The sequence below is a fragment of the Cheilinus undulatus genome, linkage group 2, assembly GCF_018320785.1.
Source record: "Cheilinus undulatus linkage group 2, ASM1832078v1, whole genome shotgun sequence".
Lineage (NCBI taxonomy): Eukaryota > Metazoa > Chordata > Actinopteri > Labriformes > Labridae > Cheilinus > Cheilinus undulatus.
The window spans coordinates 35,635,155-35,662,952 of record NC_054866.1 but is presented as its reverse complement, the minus strand read 5'-3'; the positions used below and the strand labels follow the sequence as shown (position 1 = coordinate 35,662,952).

The window sequence follows — 27,798 nt, the reverse complement described above, 5'->3', positions numbered from 1 at the left end:
TGCTGCTGCAGACTACATGTAGCTATTCATGCTTTTTGGTGAGGTTGATTTTGTTTTGTTTGTTCTTTTATCTGTGCTTGGAACACTTGTGATTATGGAGAATTAAACCAAAAAAAAAATGTTGCTTTACTTTTCAATATTAAAATGTTATAGAACTTTAAAATATTTTAGAAGCTTACAGTGCAAATAGATTTGATAGGCACAGACAGAAAAGGTTGATAAAAATGATTTTTACTGATGAGGTTGTACACACATACACTATGCCACCCCTGATGGGCCACCCAAGACAGAAAGTCTGGATCCGCCCCTGGCCATTCAATCATTTTGTGGATTTCGACTGGAAAACCAAACAGTTGGTCACTTTAGTCTCACCCTCATCTTCCTCCTTCAAAACGACTACAGCAGTGATTATGCTGTATGCACTCCTGACAGCCTATTAAGTAAATACAGTGTGATACACAAGACGTCAGCTGATCTCTCGGTTCACCTGAACCTGCGCCCTGGAGCTACTTAGACGCGCTGACAGCAAGTGCCGCTGACAGGGTCACTTCTAAACGCCGCCCTGATGGAGGAGGTTCGGTGGACAGGGAACTTCAGACGGCTGCCTCGCTGCCTCACTACATGTCAGGCTCTATAAATATGGGATCTCTCCCCTGTGGAGCACACACTTGACCAATTGCGCCGCGCAAGAGTCTGATGGCTCATTTGAATTCAGCGATCCTCTGTGGGTAGATGAGGTACAGTACAATAGGTAGTTTTAGTGAAGGATCTGTGTGTGCGTCTGTGAACGTCTGAGTGAATGTGCACTTCTAGAATAGAAATCCAAAGGAAGAAGAAGAAAAAGGAGAAAAAGAAGAAGAAGAAGGAGAGAGGCGGGATCGGTGTGTGCCTTGTTGAAATCCAGGGTGAAGCAGATAGATAGTCAGAAGCAGATCGATCAGCACTTCGCGCTCCCTTTGTGGAATAGATGGATGTTTGATCACTGGATGGGATGCCCATATATATCATCGACCGAAAATTTCCCGACACATCTGGTAAGTCGCTCACACAGCCCGGGCGCTTCTCATAACGCTGTGCCATCTGTGCGTTTTTCCATCTCTCTCTCTCTCTCTCTCTCTCTCTCGCTCTCTCTGTGTCTGTGTGTGTGCGCGCGCGCGCCAGCGCACTATTTTTTGCGTATGCGCGTGCCGGCTTGGCGACACGGGCCAGGGCAGCATGCACCAGTTGATCATGCCATGCTACCCTCCCCTTGGAATTCCCGACGTGCAACAGGAGATGGAGAGCTGGCATGTATTTAACTGCAGTTGCAAATGACCGCGCGTGAGCCGCAGCTGCGTATCTCTTATCACTTTTAACACCTCTTTTGAATTTAGTGCCATCAGAAAAAGTCTTATTATTCCAGCTGGGTGTTCTATTCATGCCGTGTTCATGTTCCAGCTTTATAGGCACAGGGACTGTTTAGAGTTCTTACATCTTTTAAAGTTATTTTTTTCTACCCATCCTGCTATCCAATAAAGCATTTGGAAAGCAATTTAAGAGACTTCACCCTCTGCCAGATTACAACACCTTTGGGTATCAAGACTCCTCTTACAAAAATGATCTTCAAGTGATTTTAGTCTTGGGTGTGCAGCTATAGGCCCCTGTGCTGACAGTGATGTCCCAGAGAAGGTGTTATTTTAAGTTAAAGTAGGCCACATTCCTGCACTTATTCAAACTCAATTAGTGTACATGGCATGTTCATGGCTCACTTGAATGTAGGCTGTAAAAAAGTGACTTTGTCCAAGTACTTTCCCTTTGACCCGAGCACTTATGCCTGTGTGTACGCCGACACGTGTGTTTTCAGGTGTCCCAGTGAATGATGGCTTTAATTTTGAAGGCATTTGCGAGGTCTCAGAAGACACAGGGACATTTTTATGCTGTAGATATATCATGATGGACAGGCAGACGGCGAAGACAGCCACAAAGAGATGTTTCTGACTTTTGGTTGTCCTTACTTTGACAAGAAGGAGGACAGAACAACTCAGGAAGAAACATCAGAGCGACATGATTAGAAGTTAAAACTGGGAACATGTCCTTCAACAATAACAGAGGGAAAAAAGCTTGCATCGAAATTAGTTTGAGCAGGCGTTTCCTCACATCCTTAACCCTTTATTGGGCAAGGAACCATACATGGTCACTTTGGTCAACTTCCTTCTTCGCCTTCCCCCAACTCCCTATAATACAGGAGAACCAACATGATTTCTCTAAGCATCACAAAAAGTTACATCACACCATCTGACCAAACACCAATGACACAGAGCTTCTCAAACTTCCTGTTTCCTGCAGAACTCAAAAATACACTTTGACGTATCTTTTGGTCCCCAACAAATGGCCCTAACATCATACTACTATAATAGGAAACGTGTCAGTCTCAATTCATACGCAACACCGTTGCTCCAATTGTCCTTGATACCTCTCAGAAGAACTCATGCATGTACTGGTTCAAAACTGGTGACATGAAATAATCATAAAGATGTACAGATTCTCCATAAAATCCCAAAATGTTGCACCAAGTCATCATTTGGGGTCTTCTGCTCATTCCATTTACCACGGAAGTCAGATGTTGGAGCTGGGAAAGATGTCACACCCGAAATGGACGTGTAGATAAACCTGCCCCATGATTTCTGATCAAAGTCAGCTCTCTTTAAAGCTCATATCAAACAAGATAACAGAATATGTGCCACATTGCTGTTCGAATCATTCTCAGAGAAATCACCGTTTACTTGCTGTTTGTCAACTGTAGTTCATGGTGCTGCGTAAACATATTTGAATATGAGTCTGTCTCTGTGTCGCAAGCATCACACGGCAGGTGGGCAGTGTGATGCTTTGTTAAAGCTCCACAAAAAACTTTGTAAACAAGTCACAAGGCACAGATTTAATGTTTCCCTTATTGTGTTGTTGGCCTATCACTGCACATATGCACCAGCATGCAGAGATGCTGAGCCATTATACAGTTATTTTGTGAAAAAAACCCCACCCCTTTCTATGCAAACTGGCCTTATTGGATCAGGTATCTAATGATGAGGCTGGCAAAAGCTCAGCATAAATAGAGTAATGATTAGCCTAATGTCTGTGAGAGCTGATGAAAATGTGCTGCAGTTTTCATTATGCACAAACTTTCTAGAGATCAGGAAAAAAATTTCACCTCTGTATGACTTTAAAGTAGGTTTTAATAGACTTTAAGATAGGTTTATGTTTGCGTAGGATTTGCTAGCAATTACTGAAGTTTTAGCATGAAAAATGGAGGAACCATATTTGGACTTACGGGTGTTAAATGTTGTCTTGTTAAAACATATGGCTGACTCATCTGGCAAGGCATACTACTGATACTTTATTGACAAATAACTTATTAAAATGTAGGATAATAGTACTCTATCGTTTAGTTAGATGTTGCCACAGGTTTTGAAAAGAGTCAAGAGCGATCTAGTGGTAAGTTTGACTAATTTATAGAACTGTTCATGGTTTAGATAGTAAAATAGGAGGGATTTTTGGTAACTTTATTGACTCTATAGCAGTTTTATTATGCCTATGTGATTTCTATCAGTTTCATTTTTACTGAGAGCCTTATTTCTGCTCGAATTAATTTAGATATATAAAATATGTGATGTTTTTATGTTTTCTGGTGGAATTATGCAGGAAAACGTGGTAAAAATAGTGAAATACATGTGATTTTAGTCTGTTTACAACAGCATAACAGCCCTATTGGAGTCATAAGACAACAAAGGTGGTACTGCCATCTAAAGCCAATCATGCCTTGCCTCTAAAAGGGGTCAAAATCTAAAGAAACCTTGCTATGTATTGAGAAATAAATTCTTTGTATTAAAATAACTTATTAGTGCGAAAGAAAATACTAATTAGGCTCTATATGTGTTCATTTTTCCACCATTAACATTTTGATATGCTTACACTTTATGGATTTCTTTACTAGTAATGGGCAAGAAACCAAATGTGGTCACTTAATATTGGGATGTTAACTAATAATACTCCAGGGCTTCAATTTTGAATTTCTAAGTATTTCAAAAGGTGCCCCTATACAGGGTTAAAGGCACCAGTGTTATGCAGGTAAGAATGCAACAATGAGGGAAAACTGACTTTAAATTGGTGCAGTACCTTCAGCAAAGCAGCAGTGAGCATCATGACTGAGTGAAAGTGCATTTGAAGGACAAGCATTAATCGTTTTATAAGATTTACACCCAAAATACCTCAGACCACATAGAGGGACTCTCAAACATAATTTAAGTGTCCCTCTCCGGTTTTACAACTCACCCCCACCTTCTCCTCCTAACTCTTTTGCACATTCCTCACCTCCATCTTTACGTCCCTCTTCCCTTTTTTTAATAAATTTCCACAGAAGCTTCGCATTTTTTGGAAAGCAACGTGTCAGTATAACAGGGAGGAAATATAATGTACAGCCTCCGCAATGCTGACATGCACACATGGTTTTATTGGAGCTGTGGGACGGCTGTCATAGTGATGTGTTTGCTCTCTGGATTGAAAAAAAAAGTTGAACTTTCTGCCTTTTCCTGTAGCTGGAGAGACGTTGTCAGTTAGCTGGGATGAATATATCAACTCCTACGGTCTCATTAGCTCTTCCTTTTATGCTGCTGTATGGTATCACATCATTCAAAGGCAAACACAGCAGAAAGAAAGGGATCTATTACACATTTAAGGGCACTGCTCTCTGTAGTAAAGTCATGCATGCTGTAATGCTGCTGTGGAGTAAGGAGAGTGTGTTGTAGTTGGCGGATACAGTAATGGCCAATTACCAGGCTGTATAATGGCTGTTACCTGAGGAAGTTTACATTAGATGATTGTTTAGTCATGAAGAGGAATCAGAGGGGATTTGACATTCAGGAGCGATGTGTGAAGGTGATGTCATGTGAATGCTCAATCAAAGGATACCGGGAGACTTTGCCCTCTCATCTCAGCCGGCACACTGGGAGACCCACCCATCTGCACGGCCACCTCATGACACCAGCTTGTAAAAGTGTATGTGAGAGCTGGGCTGTGTATGTGAGCAGGAGCAGTACAGGATTAAGGATTAATTGCCTTCAGAGATAGACTTAACTGCTTGTTACATGAACTTTGTAAAGTTCTCACTTGGCCCCAGAGAGGAAAACAACTGCGTAGAGTGAGAAGCAGAAGGAAGGTCGGTCTTTGTTTCCTAAGAAGTGTGTGTTTCTTCTTCTTTATTTTTTTTGTCTGGAGTGTACTGCCACCAGAGGGTAAAAACTTCTATTGTTCTCACCTTTTGCTCTGAGACTGGTTTAAAAAAAAAAAAATCTTTTATGTCCCTCGCATTGGTTTTCTTATCACAGTCATGTGTCTTTTATCTCCTTTCTCTTTGTATTTTCCTTCTGCGGCTGATGCCCTAAAAAATCCCAAGACCTGACAGAATGTTTGTTTTTGATTGTCGAAATTAATAAATCTCAGCTGAAAGTGATGTGATGCAAAAGTGGGGAAAACCCTTGCATTTGGGATACCACAACTAGTGGGTTTTGACGTCTTGACTGATGACTTCTAAGATAAATGGATTTCAGAATTGTATTTTTTAATGGTGCTGACACATTAAAATCTGTATTGAAGACAAATTTGTGGAGAAAGGTCAAATGCACAAATTCCTTAAATGCTACAGATTCCTTGGATCAATTTTGGTCTCTAGAAGATTGATACTTTGAATCAGGTCAGCACAGTATGAGAAAAATGTACAAAAAGATTTTGAGTATGATTAATAACAACTGAAGAATGCATATTATAAATCACTTTTTTCTCCATTTTTCTTGCCATGCTTGCAAGACGCCCTTCTCAGATCCAAATGAATTCCTTTTTTCCACTGTTGAATTTACACCAATTAATCTGAGGGTAGATGGTTTAATCTGCATCTGACTTCATCTAGATGGAGTGAAAGTAAAGCCATTGCACTTGATTTATGCATACTGAGTGAAAAAGCATTGCTTGTTAACATAAAATACTTACTTTTGCAATAAGTATTGTAAAAGCTCAACTTTTAATGGTAGTGCAATTACTCAAGAATTCCAATCAACGACAGTGCCTTGGATGTTTTACCCTTTTATTGATTGTATAAATCAATCATGTTCAATAAAATTTGGCTTTTTTGACAAAATAATGTTCTAAAAAAACTCTTCAATGTCAAAGTGAAAACAGATTTCTACAAAGTGATGTCAATTAAATATAAATATGTAGTCCAAAATAAGTGACTGCATAAATATTCACCCCCCTGTAAAGTGACTGACATAATTCAGCCAGCCAATTGGTGCTAGTAGTCTCACAATTAGTGAAATGGGGATCAACTGAGGTCCAGTCACTGTTTAATCAGTATTCCTGGCTACCATTAAACCATGAAGACAAAAGAACACTCCAAGCAACTTGGGGAGAAAAAATATGACAGGGGACGTATACAGAATAATTTCCAAGGCACTGAAGTTCACCTGGAGTTTACTTAAATCCGTCATCAAGAAATGGATGGGCTATAGCACATGTGTAAATCTGCCTAGATCAGACTGTCCTCACAAACTAAGTGGCAGTGCAAGTAGACTAGTGAGAGAGGCCACCGAGACACCTATGACTACTCTGAAGGAGTTATAAGCTTCTGCAGCTGAGATGAGAGAGACTTCATACAACTGTTGCCTGGGTTCTTCAAAAGTCAAAGCTTTATTGGAGACGGGCAAAGAGAAAACCACTGTTGAAGAAAACTCAGAATATATCACGATTCGAGTTCACTAAAAGGCACATGGGAGACTCCATAGTCAAGTGGAAAAAAAATGCTTTTTGGCCATCATACAAGACACTGTGTTTGGCAGACACTGCACATCACCACAACCACATCATCCCCACTGTGAAGCACAGTGGTGGCAGCATCATGCTGTAGGGATGCTTCTCTGCCGCCAGCCCTGGAAGGCTTGTAAAGGTAGAGGGTAAAGGGAATGTGGCCAAGAATGGGAAAATCCTGGAGGACAATAAAGAAAACTACAGTTTGGGAGAAGAATTATTTTCCGGTAACACAATGACTCAGATGGTTTAAAGACAACAAGGTGAATGCTCTGAATTGGCCGAGTCAAAGTTTAGACCTCAGTCCAATAGAGAATTTGTGGCTGGACTTGAAAAGGTCTTATCACACCCCTGTGCAACCTGACAGAGCTTGAGCAGTTTTGCAAAGATGAATGGAGTAAAATTGCAGTGTCCAGATGTGCAAGCCTGATTGAGACCTGTTCACACAGACTCAGTGCTTTGATTGCAGCCAAAGGTGCATCTGCTAAATATTGACTTGAAGGTGGTGAATATTAATGCAGTCACATATTTTACTTCACATTTATTTGTTTAATTGATGTTACTTTTTACAAATTTGTTTTCACTTTGACATTAAAGAGTGTTTTTTGTATTATATTGATCATGATTGATTTATAAAATCAATAAAAAGGTTCAACATCTGTTTATAGGTACTGTAGTTTGTCTTTCTACCAGTCAGGATTCCTTTCATTACTGACTAATCTTTCCCATTTTATCATTGAATCCAGTCCTCTGTGGTCTCTCCCCTCTCCCCCTTAGGTGAGTTGATACAGTCGGCAGCTGAAGGAGGAGACCTGAGAATGACAGAGACTAGCCCCCCAAAGTCGGCTAAAAAGCCCCGCTGGACCTCTCTGGAGATCGGCCTAATTACCATCGTGTCCTTGCTCTTCATCGTCATTGTCGCCCTCGTCATCCTATTTGCCACACAGAAAACTGGTGAGTGTTAAAGAAAGGACAGTGATGGAATATCTGAAAACCCCAGTGGATCCTTAAAAGAAAAAATATATTCATAGGACGTTGACAAAAACCAGAGTGATTCAAAAAAGTGTGTCATAATTAAATGAACTATTTTTAGGAGACACTCAGCATGGATAGTCTTTGCTTTTTCCCGCCCTCCACCATATTAAATGAACCTTTTAGAAGTTTCAAAGCTCCTTTTATTAACTGTGTCCATAACTTGACTACCACTTACAGCTGAGTTCATGGTTAATGGTAGTGCAGCATGCGTTGAGGTGAAAGAGAGACACTTGAGCTGTGTGCTTTTAAAAGCAAAGTGCAAAAGTACAACCGCTGAGCCAGAAAGAGAAGAAAACAGCGTGCAAAGGTTCTCTTCTGTGTTCTCAGGCAACGGCGTGTAACTCAAAACACTGTGCTGTTTCACATTTCAGACTGCTGCAAAGTATGAAAAATCTTACATTTTGCTGTAAATGTCACAAAATGAGGAATGGATCACTTCCCTGCCTTTCCTCGCTGTGGGGAACTGATCGAATCTGGTTCAGATCAATGCCACAATATAAGTATCACATTCTGTTCCCACTCATTAATATCCACACTGATTCTTTTCTTTCTTGTACTTTGATATCAAATTGGTTCGACTTCTTAGTAGACACAAATACATTGTTACATAACATGAGGAGATTAATTAATCACTTGAACGATATCTGTGGGAAGCTTCAAGAGAATTTATCCACTAGTTTGACATTAACATGGATAATAAACAGCTTAACCATAAGTCTATGCATTATTCATTAACAAAAGTAACAACTGTGAAGTTCAGCAGGTCAAGAAAACAAAACACACGGACTGTGTCAGACATGGCCAGAGTCTCAGGGACATGAACTTTTGGCTCCTGGAGAAACGATTTGAAGCCCAACATTGGAAGTCACTGAAACAGACTCAACTTTTAATCATCCTAGAGACAAAAAGGTAGCGCTGAGGTGGGCCTTATGCTTACTGGCAAACTGCTCCAATGCACCCACCTGTCAGTCAACTCAACTGTGCCCCTATCCAATTACTGCCTTTAAATATTGATCATTTAGATCATTTAGGATGGATACATTTATTGCTAACTTGCACGCCCCCCCCTTTCCCTATTGGAGGCAGCTTGGGCCTACCACAGTGTTAATACTACAAAATAAAGGATCATACCATCCTAGGTAGAGGGGGGTTACATTTTAAAATTGACAAAAGAATGACAAATATGCATTTTTGTTGATTTAATAAGAAACAATTAGGCTTAAAATAAAATTAAAATTGCTTAGATTTAGGTTGGACAGTCTTCGCCAACATCTGGGCCGCTGAGGCTGTACGTTGTTACCCCTTTATGGGTGGCCTTTATGGACCCTGCTGCTCAATCCAGTGGTTCTCAACCTTGGGGTCGGGACCCCTTAGGGGTTGCGAGACACTGAGAGGGGGTCGCCAGATGCCTTAAAAAAAAAAAAAAAAAACTAAGAATATTTTCGAAAATTAGGCTGTTGCCACTTTACACCAATTTTACCAAAAGTTAACAAGTTTTCATCACTTTTTAACACCAGTTTTGCCAATTTTAGCACATTTTTGCCACTTAAAACCCATCTTTGTCAATTTGAAACCCTTTCCATCACTTTTCCTGCCTGTTCTTGCCACTTCAAAACTAATTCTTGCCACTTTCTGCCTATTGTTACCTCTATCAACCACTTTTTCTATGCTTTTGCTCATTTTAACCACAATTAACCCATTTTTGCCTGTTTATATCAATTTTTTTTTCCCATTCCACCTCATTTCCACCTTTTTTGCACTTTATAGCCATTTCACCCACTATTAAATACCCCTTTACCACTTTTTGTGCCCGTTTTTGCAACATTAACCAAGTTTTGGTTATTTTTTGCCACTTGTATCTAATTTTTGCCACTTTTAACCCATTGATGTTCTTTAAAAAATCAATTTCACCACTTTTTTTTTTTTTACCATTTTTAGCTATTATTAAGCAATTATAGCATTTTTAACCCATTTAAATTATGTTTTAATAAAGTATTTTTCATCTAAAGAAGGCAAAATAATAAATAAAGATATTTGTTTCTTTGATAAGAGTGGTTTTTATTCGGGCGCGCAGATGGTTTAGTGGTTTAAGATGCACACCATGTACACGGGCAGCCTGGGTTCAATTTTGGCCTGTGGCCCTTGACCACATGTCTCTCTCCACTCTCTTCCCTGTTTCCAAGTCTATCCACTGTCCTCTTCTATCTAATAAAGGCCCAAAAAGGCTCAAAAATAAATATTTAAAAAAAGAAAGTTTATTATTCAGGTCAAATATAAATATGGTTTTCACAGCTTAAATTCACAATGGACCATGGTTATGCTGACCACCATGGGCCCATAGTTTGGCTGGGTCCCATAAACCTCCTCCTTTATCCCTCCTTATGGACAGCCTTGTCTGCACATGACTATTCTTAAATGTTCCTGGCTTTTCAACCACCTCCAGGTACAGTGGAGGTCCCGAGTCTCTGGCACCTTTATTTTGGGGGTCGTGGGCGGAATAGTTTGAGAACCACTAGCTTAATCGACACCTACTCTAAAATACTTTTACAGTAGAAATAAACATATTTACAGCCTGGTTTAAATAAAAATGAGCTAATTACTTTACTTAAACACACTGTACAGAGGGAGATTGGTTTATATATCTCATCTATTTTGATGATATTGAGGCTAAGAGTCATTCATAATGGGGGTGTGGCTTATGTGGCTGACAGATGGACATGTTGTAGCCGTCTGCCAAGAGTTTGAGTTCCCTGCTTGTTGCTAGGGTGACCAAAAGTAAGGTCGAGCCAGCATTTCCAATATGCTGACCATCAACATTTGGCTGTACCTCCTCAGAAACCAATAGTAGATGTCACTGAAACTTGAAACTACATAAGGTCAATAGTCCTGCAGCCAGCCTCAAGTGGGCACTCAAATAGCTGCTGTTTTTTACCATCTGAGGATGCCACTGATAATGATGATCACTGTTACATACAGTATAACATGCATGTATTTGTCTGTGTGGTGAGTTATTGTTATCTAAATCATTCCAATGTTAAATGCAGAGTAGACAGCTGTGTCTGGAAAATGAGTGTTAAACGTCTGTTAATGTTTTCACCTGTGTGTTCACTGCATGCTGTGAAACGGTTTATTAAAGGTCATGAGACTATTAACTGATGGGCGTTCATGTGTGTGTGCGCTTTAGTCTGTATGTGTCAGTCTGTGTTTGATTAAGACTTTAGTGCCTAAATTATTCCTGACAGGTTGAAAGAAACACTTCTAAGTAGTTTAGAGCTGTGTGCATGAAGGATGAGATAGAGAAATAAATCAAGAGAAGGGTAGAGGAGAGAATGAGTATTTGACATAATGACTGATGACTGCAAAAATCCCTGTGAGTGATGATTTGTTTTGCATTTTTCTTGTAGATGAAATCTGCACCACAGCTGACTGCACGCAGTCAGGTAAGCACTGTTTGTTTGTGTCTATGCACCTTTTCTTTATTGTCTCATTCTGAGGGCTTTGATTTTTCTCAGAGGAGGACAGAATGGGAAAATTGAGACTGCTGCTGAAGCACAGGGAATACAGGCATACTTAGAGAAAATGGCCTCTTCAACTATGAGTATGTTGCCTCTAAGTCAAAACAGTGATTGAACAAACTGTCATGATCAGCAGAAACGTGTTGCAAAGGGTAATTCTCCTCGGATCACCTTTGAATAACTGCAAGAGAAACTTGGACTGTGAAAAAGAGCAGAGCTTCAGCAAATCCATCAGGAGCTACTCGAATCCCAAGCTGAAGTTTTTTATCGGAATATACAAATTGTAAAACCTTAAGAGCTTAACAGTAAGAGTTTGAAGACTGAAGTTATGGGCTGAAACCTTTTGTAGTAAACAACAACACTACCAGGGAGCCATTTTCCTTCCATCTATCCAAGGTCAGGTGTGTAAACCTTGGTATGGTATTCAAGATGCTTCTCTCCACTTCAATGTTATCTAGCTCCTTCAGGGGGATCTTAAAGGTGTATGCATGCCAAATGAGAAATAAAACCTCTCTGGTGAGTTCAGGGTCTATCCTGGGGTCGCCTGGAAGTTGAACGTGCCTGGAAACCTTTGAGAAGAGAGAGACACAGACTGCATCTCAATCCAGTGTTTGGTTGTTTTAATAATACCAGTGTATTAGAGGGCTCTGATACAGCCTGAAATACAGGGTTTGGTATGGTCAGTTTACTAGTCTATGCAGCCATCCAACGCCAATATTTATTAACCTTAAAAGGAAACTAATTCCAGCTGAAAACCAGTTGGTTTCCACTCCAGTATACACAGAAAATAGCTCCGTGCTTCAACCAAGGAAGTCCCGAGACGACTGATTTCAAAGTTGATTAAGAGGGGTTTCTAACAGCACGCATGGCCTTTTCCTGAAATATGGGCATTTTAATTGTTTTAAGAGATGTCTTTTGAGATTTATCTAGCAAATTCCATAATTGCACAAATTCCTAAGCAGTTACTGGGACGTTGAACGTTCATTTTATTATCTGCACATTTGAGTAGAGAGACTGGAAAGGGTGCTGAAAGGGTGCCTCGACAGAAAAAAAGGTTGAGAAATGCAGAGTTTGGGTAAAGGTTAAGGTAAGGGTACCAAAAGTGACCTGACCTGCAAAATCTAAGAACAAAATGTTTACTATAGCCGCTGAACAGTCTGCTTACAGGACAAAAGTTCTTCCTCAATGAAAGCACTCCAATGTAGCAAAGGTAGCTTATGTGGTTCCAGCTGTGCAAGCTATGTTGATAACATAGCTACATAGCTAACATTGTTAAAGCCACTAAAGCGCGCTAAACTCATGGATGATTATAGTACCATAGCTATGAAGCTAATATCTGCTACAGAGCTACATTATCTACGTAGCTTTGTAAGATTTAGCTTTGTTTGCTAACGCTTAGGTTGCTAAAGCTAACCAAGCTATATCGGCATACGTAGTGACATTAATTTTGTAGCTAATGTATGCTACCTTTAGCTTAAGCTAACAAAAAATAAATCAAAACACTGTTGGCTTCTCTACTTCTGTAGCGGGTCTTTACTGCACAGTGTTTAATCCTGGATGACTCCACTGACTTTTTCTTTTAGTTTTATTCATGAAATGTTGCTTCTTCTATAATGTTGGCAATGTGGTTGTTTCATAAACATAACTGCAAGACTTTTTATGAATGAAGATATAAAATGTAATTTAATTTTTAAAAAAATAAAATTGGAATAGCACTGTCCTGGCAATTTACAGCACTTTGGTTCTGATAGAGGCGGCGTCATATAGTAGTGGTCTGCAGGAGGTGGCAACTATGTGGACAAAATGTGATAGAGTGCCCTCTAAGGTGCCCTTACATGGGACAAAACCACAATAAAGGGCCGTCTATGTTGCTCTTTAATTGACAGTTGAAGATGGCCACCTACTAATTTGAATTCAGACATGGCTGTCCTGGTTACTCTTTGCTCTGGGTGAGTGCCCACAGGCCAGTCTAACACACAGGCGACACAGAACTAAATGTCAATTTTTTTTAATCAAAATGCAGCAAAACTGTACCATGCTGCGAGAGCTAATTGTGCTATGCTGGTTTACAAGCAGACAGTAGACTTGGGGACAGGTGGCTGAGTTACAGCTTGGACACGATATCTGACCAACACTGAGGGCCACCATAATAATCCCACTGACAAGTGGAATCAACATTGGCAATGTTTTATCCTGTAGCTGGCTAGCATACAACTGGCTGCCACCAGTAGTGCAGATGTTTTTCTGCCACCATGCAGGTTTCATAGATACCACCAGCAACGAGTGTAACAGAACAGCAAAGAGGAACTTTTTCTTTCATATGACAGGCCCCACAATCACAAGCATAGAGTATAATGTTGGGACCAAGCTACATAAGCTGTGTCCCAAAAATGTGTCTTTTGGTGATGCTTGGAAAGATGCATCATGCTCTGAATGTTAGCTTGTTTCTATCTGATCTTTACGTATTTAGGATTCTTCAGAGTAGCAGATCACAAGATGTTTAACTGTAGCATTATTATCTGCTGAGGTCTTCTGCTCTCCAAGGCTGACTTTGTTTTCAAGCCTCCAAGTAAGAACACTTTAATTCTACCACAAACCCACATGTATGAGCTCATGGTGAAATTGGATTTTTTATCAGTTCATCATTCAACATCAAAGAAAACACCTTTGTCAGCAGATGAAAATATATCCCAGCGCTCAAACAAAACTTTATTTGAAAAATGTAAAAACAGAATAATTTCTATGATACAATAATAACTTCTTTTCTTGCCCTGTCCAGCGGTGGGCTCATGATGCTGATAATGATAATAAAAAGGCATCTGCTGTATGCAGCGAGGCACCAGCACACAAAAAAAGGTTGTATATTTAAGTGAAATAGTTAGAAACCCTGGTTAAGATTATCATTACTATCATCATTATTTTAATCATAATGATTTTACCTACTAGTCCTTTTTCATTAAACAGATGAGGAATAATTCACCATGAAACTATTTATTCTAAGAGATAAACACGGAACATGAACTTTAAACCAAGAAGCTAATTGAGATAAATTTTATTTCAAATTTTATTTTCCCTACATCAATACATAAATATACAATAAAAGCAGTATAAATTCAATGGACTTGTACAAAGAAAGAGTTTATGGCATTTGCCCTGCACTCTATCAGTTTCACTGGACAGACACCCTTTTTGTCAGATTTTATCCCCTTGGAGGGAGCTTTATCATGGTTGGTCCACTTTGAGGGCACTCAATCATGTTTATCCATCTAAGGGGGTATCTGAGAGTACACTTTTGCTGTCTTTTTAAACATTACGGTACCATCTGAGTCCTCCAGTGGTTCAGTCAATGCATTACAGCATACTTCATTTAAACTGGACTGCTTATAATTATTCTGTTATTATGTTCTAGGACTATATGAAAAAAACACAACCACTAAAAATGATATAACCCCAGCAAAAACAAAACACAAGGACTGCAGTGATGTAAAATATTTGGGTTAAGTGGGCAAAACTAATAAGGGTAATTATCCAGTAATTCATCGAGAATAAGGTGGTTATTACCTTGTAATATGTTGGCATTTTACCCTAACCTTGAAGAGTAGATGGATACGCCCACTTCCTTGTTTCTCACTGGCGAATCCATCTTGTTAAGCTCCCATCTGGATCGTTTGGGTCCGGTTAGAAAGTGACAGGACCAATCAGCGACGAGGGGCAGTACTTTCAAAGCCTCTGCCTTTTCTCAAACGTCTCCTATTGAAGCTTCCCCAGATGGATGTGTGAAACACATCCATCTGGTGTGACAGGTTAATTTTACCCTCAACAAATCAGAAATATTTAGGAAGTATTTACTTAGTTATAATGTATTAATTAACAAGTAATTCCACATAATATTGTGGCAGTTATTTGGTAATTAGGTGGTATTTTTTCCCCGACCCTAACCGTCTAATCCTAATATGTCATTCTCCAGGGCTGAAACAAAAGTAGACACAATTAAAAATAATAACACCACAAAGCAACAACAACTCGACCAACGCACTTTACCTCAGCACCATAAATTAAAGCACAATAAATCCCTGGACCAAGTACCAGATGCCCTGCTCTTAATACTGATAAAACTTGAATGGTTGACACTCAACCCACTTCTACTTGAAACCCCCTTACCTGGCCATGTGTGAGTGTCTGGGTAATGTTGGGCTGGAGTGCTTCTCCCTTGGACCTTTACGCCAAACTGCCTGGTTGGTGGATGGGACAGGGAGGGTCATTGTATCTTTCCTAACCTAATCCTTGCAAATTTCTGGCAATTATCCAGTTATTGATGGAATTTCTTACCAAGTTATTCATCACAAATAAGATGATAATTTTCTATATGAAGTGCTTGATAATTCCAGGTAATTTCTTTATTTTTGCCCACTAAATTAAGTGAGTCATTCCTAAGTAATTAAGGGTTAGGTTTTGGGGGTTAGGGTAAGTTTAGGGGGAAGGGTTAGGGTAAAATACCAACTTATTACCAGAAAATGACCAAAATATTCAAAAGAAATATTGTAAAATGAATACCTTATGACTAGGTAAATTCTGTTTCCATACTACCATATTAATTGGTAAAATACCAGCTTATTACTATAAATGAATAGATCATCAGAGCCCAATCAAAAAGCAATAACTGTAATAATGTAGTAATTTCTCAAGAATAAGGTGGTAATAACATCGTAAAGAGGTAGCATTTTACCAAGTAATAACTCTATAACATTAAGGAAATATTTACCTATTAATGGTGTATTAATTATCAATTAATTCCTGATAATATTTTGGCAATTTTCAGGTAGGTTTAACCTTAACCCAAACCCTAAGGCTGGCCGCACACTACAGGATTTTAAGCCTGATTTGAGGAAAGATTTGCCTCTCCCAACGGTCGTAGGAGTGTATCCCAAGGAGAGCCTTGTCGCAAACGGATATTTGTCTGAATAATCCTCGTGTGTGGTGTCAACACGATTGTTTTACTGCTCCAAATCACATCGTGACCTCCCAGACCCCGATTCATAAATCTCAATCATGTTTGATAATTCCCAGGTAATTTATTTATTTTCGCCCACCAAATTAAAGTGAGTCGTCCCTGAATAATTTTAAAGTATATTTTTTGGTTAGGAATAGAGTTATGAGGTTAGGGTTAGGAGTAAGGTTTAGGGTAAAATACCACCTAATTACCAGAAAATTTCAAGAATTTACTTGATTATTACAAGGTAAATACTTCCTTAATATTACCAAGTTATTACTTGGTCAAATGCCAACTGAATAGAAGGCAATCATCACCTCATTCCTGAGAAATTAATTCAAAATTACTAGAATAGTTGGGGCTCACTAAAATAAAGTGTTACCAGTATTTATTCTTTTAAGATGGTTGTCAGTGGTGCTTGCCTCAGTGAAATAGGTCTCAGCATTGCTAAGCCCACAAATAAGATGGATGAGCAAAACAACAAGGGCATGCCAATTTTGACTGACACATGCATTAACATCTTTGTACTGAACTTTAGAGTTTACTGTTGGTTAAAACTGCATAAGCCTTGGCAATGACATTGATTGACATATATGCAGAAAAGTCAGTGTCGCATCTATCCATGGCACTTTGTTTGGTGTTTTAATATGTTAAAATTAGAATGGGTCTGCTCCACAATTCTGTAGGGACACAGGGATCCAAAATGGGACAAGCCCAGTCAAGTCGTGACTTATGGTCAGCCTATGCTCTCAAAACAAAAATTTTGTTAATCAAAACTTGTGAGGGAGCTACAGTTTTAAAGTCTTCTGAAATTGGTGTACATATATTGAGTCAAACTAGTATCCTGACATTTTTTAATAAACCTTCAATGCAAAAAGACAGTCACCCTGTCCTAACTACTACAAGTTAATTATAATTTCATTTCATCAGCTATTTCCCAGAAACAGGTTGGGGAACCAATATCTCAAATCCTTCAAATCTGAATGACAGTTTTATTACTACAGGTCTCTTAACTGCCTGAAGTAATTTGATGCTGCTCAAAAATCTACCACTTTTCCAGTACTGGTGCCAAACTGTATACACTGCTATCACTTACCCTGACTTTCCAAAGGCTCTTTTAAAGTGCAAGCATTAAAACTGGTGTAAGTTGGTGATCTTTCCCCAGCATCATGATCTCAGACAGTTATCTAGCCTGGCTTTAGCTGAAGGTCACAGTATCCACAGCTCCAAAGCTGACTGATGCAACACTTCATATCTTGTTTTTGTAACACCCAGAAACATTAAGTTTAACAGCCAGGCAGTGTGATATTGATGAGGTTAAGTTGTTGACTGTTTCTTGGCTTTGGGTAGAGGCTTTCTGGCAAAAACAAGAGATGACAAAGTGTCAGTTAAACGTCTGGATAAAGAAAATGTCCTGCACATAACCTCCTGTAACATTAACATGTCAACTTTGTGTAATAAGATATGATATTTGCCTTAAAAAGGAAACCCAAAGAGGTTTGGATATGCCGGTAAGTGGCTTTTGTAATCCTTAGAGCCCGTTTTCTCTTCTCTTTTCTCATTTGCATACTAAGCTAGGCTAACAAGCAGCTGCCTTCAGTAAAGCAGGTCTCCCATAGCATCTTACAACAATGTGACTCAGCAAGCATCCCTGATATTAACAATAATCTTTTAAAAAAGCTTTCAGTGGACCATCACAGTCCTCACAGCTTGTTTCCTTTTCCGTCTATGCAGCGTCTCGTCTCATAGAGAACATGGATGCTAGCGTGGACCCTTGTGACAACTTTTACCAGTATGCCTGTGGAGGCTGGCTGAAAAAGCACATCATCCCTGAGACCAGCTCGAGATACAGCACGTTTGACATCTTACGAGACGAACTGGAGGTCATTCTCAAAGGTCAGACGCCTACACGCACTCAACCACATACACAAGCTTACAAGAATGCACATGCTTTGAGATCACAACAGGGACAGGCAGAGTTCTGATGTGTGATACATGATGATGTGGATACCTGGGGCGACAGTTTTCATTTGAATTATAATGCTGTATTCTGCTCATAATATACAAATCAAAACAACATTAAGCTATAGGCTTATTTAGTGGTTCTGTTGTCTTATAGCATTGATAAATCTTAACAATGTGAGCCGTTCTTCAGGGACTGCAGCTCTCTATAGATGTCTATAGAGTTTTGTTGACAAAGGTGACATTATTCATGCATATGTGTTTGCATATGTGTCTTTACATGGGTTTCCTAAAGACATAGGAATGCTGTGGTGAGAAAAGTCTTAATTGCTAGTTTGCATATGAGTCAAAAAGACTGTTTATGCAAAGCATAAACACAGATTTGCGTATATCCATTTTGGGCATCTGGGAACCACATGGTAATCCAGAATGCTTTATGTGGATGCACCTCAATGTGTACTAGGAATGAGGATTAATTATTTTCATTGATAGTGATACCCTTATAGTTACTCTTTATTCATTCAAGTCCTTATAAGATACCACTATTGAGCCTATAAGTTAAGTAGAGCCTGTGTTAAAAGTTTAAAAAGCTCCATGCCTCCATCTGGTATTACTATTCAATATGGCTGAAATAAAAAAAAAATCCTCATCTTCACAAGTGCAATTGTTTCTTGTGAAAACTGATGTGACCTTTTAAATACGTGACATTTTATTTGCATTCGCCTAATAGTTATTTTTACTGAGCTGGCCTTGAATGCATCATAATATAATTAAATCTTACTGTGCTAAAACTAACATTAGATTCATATCTTATAATAATGGGGCATGTTCTTGGGAACTTTAAGCACAACTTTGAGTCAAACCACACTTTTTAAAGTGTATGAAAGTTTTAAATATTTTACAGAATGTCAGAGCTGCAGTAACTCTTGAAAGTCTGCAGCAAGGAAGAGTCAACCTCACAGCAAGGCAATACATCAGCCATCCCCAAATGGTGGTCCGTGGGCCGCAGGTGTCATCTGGCCTGCGAGACATTTGGGAAAAAAAATGGAAAATTTTAAAAGTATGTTCATTTTTAATATTGACCCTCTTAGGTGTTTAAAATACAAATTTTCACTCATTTGTCATGATCTTTCTATAAATATAGCAAGAAAAGGTCGTACTACTATGCAATTAATGAGTTAGATATGGTACTTTGAACTCCCTTTAGAGCAGGGAGGAGCATCATTAAAAGACGCACGGCAGAGAGCAAAGCAGCACAACTGCTTCATCACCTCAACTCTGCAAACATGCTGTCCAAAAAGAGGCTGATACAGACTGCATGACTTTTAAGACTGAAGGAGAAGTATTTATTTTGTCTAATTTAATATTGATTCTTTTATTGAAGATGAAGAATTTTACCACCGTGCACAGCGGCACAGACTCTCAATGAGTCCAGCACTGCCCGCACCTCTGACTAGTTTTCTGCATCTCAGACCTTAACGAAATTCAGAGGTTTTTGCCTTGTAAAACCAAACTTCTATCCCTGTGGGGGATTAAAACAGCTTCTCTCATGATAGCAAATACTTTCCCCCGAAGTTCTGGGCTTGCTTGAACAGTGTCCTTAAGAGCTATAGAGACATCGAGGATAGCAAACGAATGGCAAAATGGTCAGCTTTTATAGAAAAAAAGATTGTCTATGGCTTATGGTTCAAAAGTTACTAACGTTTTTTTAAACTGTGTCACGTAGTGTTGTATACAACAATGCTGTCCTCAGAGACCCCGGGAAGTCAGCCAAGTTCCGGGCTCACTAGAAAATGTTCTGTAAGGGTTACAAATGCATGAAGAACATATTTAGAAGTGCACAACACAGAGCTTTCACAGGAAAAAACAAGTTGATGTCTACGACTTACGGTTCAAGAGTTAACAAGCAACTTACAAAGGGGTGTGCCTGTGGCATGGATTCATGCCGTGTGAGCTCTAAGGGTTAAAAAGAATCTGTAATGCCAAACTAATATCAACTACATTTATTTACATACAATTTGATTTTACATCAACAAAATGTGCAATTATGGTCTTAATCACTTATGTTTAAACGGGACATAGTTTATAAATCCTACGCCTACTTGACTCCAGGTCTCATCAAATGGTTAAAATTCCTCTCATAACGATAAAACAGATTCTTTATAACTGAAAATTTAATCCTAACCTGGACACAGGCTGTCCTATGACATCAGGGATCTAAAAGACATAATTACGCACTGAGATGCGCAACCCTATGACGCGCACAGGGATGTCAGGGGGATTCAGAGAGAATGGACATACAGAAGAACGACTGAATGTTGTGCCTCAGACATGCAATGTAGGTCAAGTTTTCACTCAGTAGGTGAGGGTTTATAGCTCTTTGAGCAGTAATAGCGCAGCAGTCAGGGAAACATCTCTGCAGGATCCACCTTTCTCTCTCTTTCTGGACTGTGCACTGATCTCAGGTCGGACAAAACAATCTCAGGGTCTGATCAGATATTGTGGACAATAGGTTGCCGTTTTAAAGCCATAAACAGTCAGAAATGAATCGAGCATAACATTCAACCACTAAAACTCATTTTTCTGTTCAGGAATGCAAGTAAATAACTATAATTTGACATATTAATCAAGAAATAATAATGTGCTTTACTATTTTTTCAGGTTTTTTGTAAATCAGTAAATTTGAAATTTCATGGATAACAATAATAATTGTGTTTTAGCATTAAAAATATCATTTTGGTTAAAGAGCTTCTACATATTGGTGTATTAACCATTGCAGAAACATAAAAAATGATTTTGGCAATTACCAATGCTGTTAATTTAGGGCAGCTGTGGCATAAACCTTACTTTGGTTAGGGTGGTCTAATAAATTTGTTAAGCACTGTACATGCGAACATCCAAGAAATTTTTATGAAAAAAAAAAATCAATGTCTGGCCCTCAGCTTTCTGTCCTTGGAAAGCTTTGTTCCCCAGGAAAAACTACTTGGGGAACACTGCAATACATACTGCTAAAAAATATGCCCTTTGCATCCTTTAGAAGCACCTATGTCAGAGATGGGAACACTAACTCAGTGGATAACTTCACTCATGGTGCAAATGTGTCTCAAATCAAAAACAACAATCTACTGTAAATATGAGCAAAAGAACCCCAGAATACTGCAACATCCAACATCCAAATACAACTGCTAACCGCATAAAAACACAACTAAACACTCTGCCCAAGAGCATGATGGGGAAATCAATCAATTGACTCTTTATGTGGAATCATTCTCTCTATATGTGCTACTGTGTACTCAACAGAGGTGGAAAGAGTACACTCTCTTAGAACCCACTCCCTCATAACTTGTAAAATTCAGCTGTCATTTCTATCTAGCGGTACTCAATAGGATTTACCTGCCAAATACTATAGCACTGTGTCCTTTGAAAGCATGTTTATGACAAAATGAGGGAGAAAAGCTTTTAAAGAGACACCACTAGCCTCTTAGCTTGTGGCTAATTTGACCCCACAGAAATGATGTATGGGCTGTTTGCATAAAAGGCTTTAAAGTGATAACAGACCGTCACAGAAGGTGTATTGTTAATGCATAGTATGCATGCGTGTGCAGTAATGTTAATGTTCAAACTGCATTACTAATGATAAACGTGAACAGGGCCTCAGGTGTTTTACCAGTTCTACAGCAGGGCCACTGTCCTTGTAGCTTGTTTGAGTCTGAGAGTTTCAAGTTACATTGTGAACACTTCAAGATTTGTGTGTTTGGGCCCATACTTCACCTCATCTTTGTTGGTGAGAAGGCCAACCGGGTGGGTCTAAGTAGCAGGTGCTAAATCCTCAACAGGCACAAACTTTCCGTGGACAAGCGACACTCTTCATCCACCATAAATTTACAATGTATTCGCCAGTCCCCTTTCACCAAAATAAGGAGCTTTCAGATTGTTTGCTGGAAAAACAGTGTGATTCAGAGAGTAGAGAAAGATTGATCCTTAGAGGGAAAGGAAAAGCAGGGTTTAAAGTGCAGCCAGTCTTGATAATTTGCACCAGCCTCCAGCACTTTATCTGTCCAATCTTGATGGAAGAACACGCAGTTTCGTGTCTAGGAGTTTTTTCCCATGATTTCTTTATGCAACCTGACCTTGACTTGTCCACTGATGACAAGAGGATTATTTTTCATGAGGACAAACTTCAACATCAGTGATAACACAGGAATGTAGTCATTAAATCCCAAACCAGACATGCATATCCAGTCTTTCCAGAAGTTGATGCCTGTTACTGAACTTGTTAATCTTAAAGCCAACAATGATTTTCTTTAACCTTTTACTATCACTTTTTATTTTTGTGTCCTAAAAACAAATGTCTTCATACTCAGATGTTGCAGTCAGACACTTCTCTGTAATGCCGTTAGTTTCATTTTAATTCCAGATAAATACCTTTCTGCAGATCAATGTGACACTCATTAAAGTCTAGGGATTGCTTGTAATCAGCATTCATTTCTACACGGCAATCCTTCAAGGGGGTTCACAGTGGAAAAGTTAATCTTAATCCACTTTCAAATGTAATTATAAAAGTGTGTTATTGGAGTTCTAGCTGCTATTTCTTCAAAGATTTGCTGGAAAATGAGATTCTTAATGATTCATACATTCTTAAAAATGCTGCTATATAGCTGATCTTTGAAAGCACGTCATTACAACTGTTTATCGGATAAAAAAAGGGGTGTAGCCACCTTGACATCACTCAGTGATTTGGAAACTACTGCTCTGAAGCCTCAAGCTCAGCATTTTTGCTGATGCCATGTCGTTCATCTCTTTTGGAGTCAGAAGTAACATTTATGGACCACATGGTGGAATTACGTCACTATACTTTCAACCTGGTTGAACCCTATGCTGAAGAGATCTTAGTGTTGAAACTCTAAACTAGTTTGGAAAATGAAAGTTTAGCTGGTGAAGACACTGAGAAGCAGGTTAGTTTTCTTATCTGTTTCCAAAGACTGTCTGAAATATGGGCTTAGTTTAGCGATGTCACCTATAGATTTCTAATAAGGCATTATAAAGCCCAATGCAGTCGCCGTATTGGACATGCAAGTTCCACCAAACTTTTGACCAATCTGGAAACAGGCAGTAGAAGACCAGAGGCAGGCCTTAAGCCTCCTTGCGGACACACAGCCACACCTCTGATTATGCAGATCTATGAATAATTATTAGCACAATCAAAACAGATATAGAAAAGTTCCCCCTTCCCATGACTGTTTCTGCCAATAAGCAAATGGGCATCAACTGCATCAACTCCTGCCAGAGAGTAACACAGAACAGGGATTTTTTTTTCTGTTTAACTTTAATCATGCTTGTGAATAAACAGTTAAACTGTATCTGTAATCACAGACAATACAACATAAAAGGGGAGTCAGTGCCCTACAAGTACGGAACTTTAATGATGATCACTACATGTTAGTATTAGTGGGTTAGCATTGTAATTAGCATGCTCCAATTAGCAACATTGCACTACCACTGGGATCTGATCCCCAGCATCCAAAAAATAGCACAGCACCATTAGTTCAACTACTAGCATTAAAAATATTAGTATATTAGTTTAGCATACTAGCTTCCCACTGTTAGCATTGGCTTGAACTCCAAACACAATCACTAATAAGGTTATAGTTCTTTTAGATAATCAAACAATATATGCTGAAAATGCATTATAACATAAAACAGTAGAAGTCAAAACAAAAGTTTAATGTAGAAAAATAGAAAACTTACATAAGCTCATGCACTCATAAACTGTCAGCCCAGGTGAGGAAGGCAAAATTAAAGTAGAGCACATTTCAAGGACCCCAGAAGGCCCTCTAAGCAGCCAAAGCCAAATTTGATGCTAAATCTCATATAATTTTCATTTCTATTATCAGCCAAACTCATGTAGGCACTTGAGGAACTGCAGCGTTTACACTGCCATACAGGCCTCATCTTTCAACACCAGAGGTTTGCCTCCTACTGGTCACTAGGAAAATGTGAATATAAAGCACGTCTGCATTATCTTCATTTCTTAAACAAAGAAGATTTTTCCAAGATCTTTATAAAGCTAATGATTAAAACCCATGTTCGAGTTACTGGTTATGCAGTGTTACTAAGTGGCTGAATCAAATATTTTGTCACTGAAACATCTACATTAATCTAAAAATATGACTAGCTCTATGTTGTTTAAATATGTGTATATTCTAGTTGAGTGCTATTATTATCTGGAATATTTCCAAAGGTTTTGAAAATAGAAAAATGTGTGACTAATATTAACTGTAATAGTGCTTTACTTGTCATGACACTTGCCATAACAGAGCTGCTGCAACAGAAATGATATGTTTATTGTTGCCGTGGAAACACTAGAGATTACATGAAAGAAGGCAACAAAAAGGAGCGTGTACTGCTAGTGTAAGCAGTCCCACTCATTGAAATACTTTTACATTCAGATTTTAAGCCCTAGAAAATTATTGGTGTTGATCCCATGTTTCTTTTATTTATTTATTTATTTATTTATTTTACTTTTGTCACTATTGCTTACACTATTATGGTGAAAATCAAGGTCAGCAAAGTGACCAAACATGACTCCTTGACCCTTAAAGGGTTAAAGTTTTGTACTGCTTAGTACTTGTGATGGACCATGCTCTGCCATTGGCTGGGCGTTCCATCGCCCAACCCCCCTGGTCATAATGCCGAGTTCCATCCCCTCCTGACTGTTGTAATGCCCTTGCCCCAGTAGAGATTAGAGACCAGGCACTGCTCAGCTCCAAGGACCTCTGTTTCTTACTTTTGATTTGTATTTAGTACTTAACTGTTGTGCTCCACAAGGTGTATTTACTTTGCAGTCATCAATATCTTTGTTTCATGGATGAATTTCTCATAATGAGGGAGAAACACTGTTAAAAGTAACTTTTTGGGGCACAGGTGGCCTAATGGTTTAAGGAGCGGCCAATGTACTCAGTAAGCTGGGTTTGAGGCCTGAAGCACTTTCCCGCATGTCTCTCCCCAGCTCTCTCATCCCTGTCCTCTGTCAATAAAGGAATGAAAAGCCAAAAATATATATATATACAGTGCTTAACAAATTTATTAGACCACCCTAACCCTAACCAAAATAAGGTTTATGCCACAGCTGCCCTAAATTAACAGAATTGGTAATTACCAAAATCATTTTTTGTTTCTGCAATGATTTACACACCAGTATGTAGAAGCTCTAAATGATATTTTTAATGCTAAAATATAATTATTTTTATCCATGAATTTTCAAATTTACTGATTTACAAAAAACCTGAAAAAATAGTAAAGCACATTATTATTTCTTGATTAATATGTCAAATTATAGTTATTTACTTGCATTCCTGAACAGAAACATGAGTTTTAGTGGTTGAATGTTATGCTTGATTAATTTCTGACTTCTCAGAGAAGCCCAGTGAGCCGGCTCAAATTTGGGTGAGTTCAGTTTGAAATTCCTCATTCCTGTTCAAAATGGTAAAATGTGGAGAGCTCACTGAAAATGAAAGAGTCCGCATAAAAGCACTTCATGATGCTGGATGGTCTTTGAGACAAATATGACAGGTGGTCTAATAAATTTGTTAAGCACTGTATACTTTAAAAAGTAGCCTTTTATGGAGTATAGAGTTTTATTGAAGAGAGAACTGAGCAGCACAACTCAACATTTCATTTTTTGCTATTATTTTTTTAGCAGAATCTGTCTGCTGCAAACTTAAGGAACAATGGAGGATGTTAGGTAGCATGGTATTGAGTCTGTGTAGGTTCTGGTGGATGACAGTCCAATGTAGAACATTTCCTCAAAACAAACAAACAAACAAACAAACAAACAAACAAACATGGAAACAACTGACTTTAACTTCTTTGCATGTTCTTGGGAAGTTAAGTAATTAAACAGCCTTTAATTTGGATTCTAAACTGCTGTGAATTTACAGCTTTAACCATATGCCCCTCATGTTTGACAGCTTTGCACTGCCACTCTGATGCTCATTGTCATTAGACTGAGCTACTGTTAAGGTTTAAGGATGTGTTGGGTTTAAAGTAACATGAAATCACAGATTAGACATCTTATGTATAGAGCATGTTGGTTTTAAATTGTAAGATGACACATTAATTGCAAAAGCAATAATTAAAAACTGATATATATTATTTTTTTATTTAATAGTACACTACTATAAAGCAACTTATGGTCCATCTGTTCTGCTTTTTTCTCCATACCAGTCTTAACACCCATAAAAATCACACACACGGGGGAAAACGAAAAATAAACATTGCTCAACAAGGGCACACTGAAGACATCTCTTTCTGTAGGTGTATTGACGTACATAGCACGTCCCTGTGTGTGGAGTCACTTCACTTATTTTTACTACAACTGGGAGGGTTTATCAGAGGTCCTGCATGGATATTTGTTCATAAAAATAAAGGAGAGAAAAATAATTCGGACTGCTGATAAAATCCTCTGAGAAATGCAGTGGTTGATGTTTTAGAGTCATTGACTTATTCACTGTAAATGCTGCATTTGTTGCAGAAAGCAATGAAGCAGAGGAAAAAGTGGTCTTAATCACTTAACGGTTTTAATCCCCACCAACCGTCAGTGTTGTTCTCATTCCTTCAGGGTGTCTGGCTCACCAGTCAAAGCTGGAATGTCTGCGACTGTACTTTATACACACGTGTCAGGTTTACTTGTGTGCGAGTCTGAGTGTTTGAGAGAGATATAAAAAGAAAGAGATGTGTATTTAAGATTATACTCAATACTGCAAACTTGCTGATTCGTAGAGTAACAATAGCAACTGAAAGTGACCAGCTCTCAAAGTTTAATTTCCAGTAATGGTGCATGCATGTGGAGCTCTGAAAGCGTTAAAGCTCTGACCTCTACTCTAGAGGTGACATCAAACATGTAACCTCTGATCCCGAGGCTGGCTGCCGCCGCCTGCTTGGATACCACCGCCCGCTGATGGACAGATTCTTTTCCTGTCAACAGCTGCAGGGGCCTGGAAACACCTGGACACTGTGGCGCTCTAGGCAGCATGACAGCAATAAAAAAAAAAAAAGTCTGCATGCATGTTTATGTGGTTGTGAGTAGCAGTGTAGATTTGTGGTTGCTTGTAAATGCCTTAGATTGTTCTCTGCTGTAAAAGGCCATAAATGATTCATAACGAGGATCTGCACTCTGATTGAAACCAAAGCTTTGCGTGTATACAGTTTGGGTCTTTTGTTTTCATTCTCCCCTTGCTCAGGTGTTTCAAACTGTGAAATATTTTGCCAAATTGACCGTGAGGATTTTAATTACTAACTGATTAGTGTGAGGTAGATAAGGAGGTGAACAACAAGTAGGATTTTTTTTTGTCCCACAGTGTAAAAGATACAGTGAATACTAAGGAGTGCTGAAGGAAAAAAGAGAGACTGATGGAAGAAAAGCAAGGTGAGATACACGGAAACCATGGGGGGTTGAAGTGCAGAGAG

At 38.8% G+C, this 27,798-nt stretch overlaps 1 protein-coding gene across 1 annotated transcript in view; it reads left to right on the top strand.

Moving 5' to 3' along the window:
- The first annotated feature begins 570 nt into the window (after nt 1–570).
- LOC121523028 (neprilysin-like) overlaps nt 571–27,798 on the top strand; it is a 78,388-nt gene continuing 51,160 nt past the window's right edge. The window contains exons 1-4 of the mRNA XM_041807762.1: nt 571–1,034; nt 7,606–7,782; nt 11,268–11,303; nt 18,103–18,264. Coding sequence (XP_041663696.1) covers nt 992–1,034; nt 7,606–7,782; nt 11,268–11,303; nt 18,103–18,264 — 418 coding nt within the window. The 5' untranslated portion in view covers nt 571–991. The remainder of the gene's footprint in view (nt 1,035–7,605; nt 7,783–11,267; nt 11,304–18,102; nt 18,265–27,798) is intronic.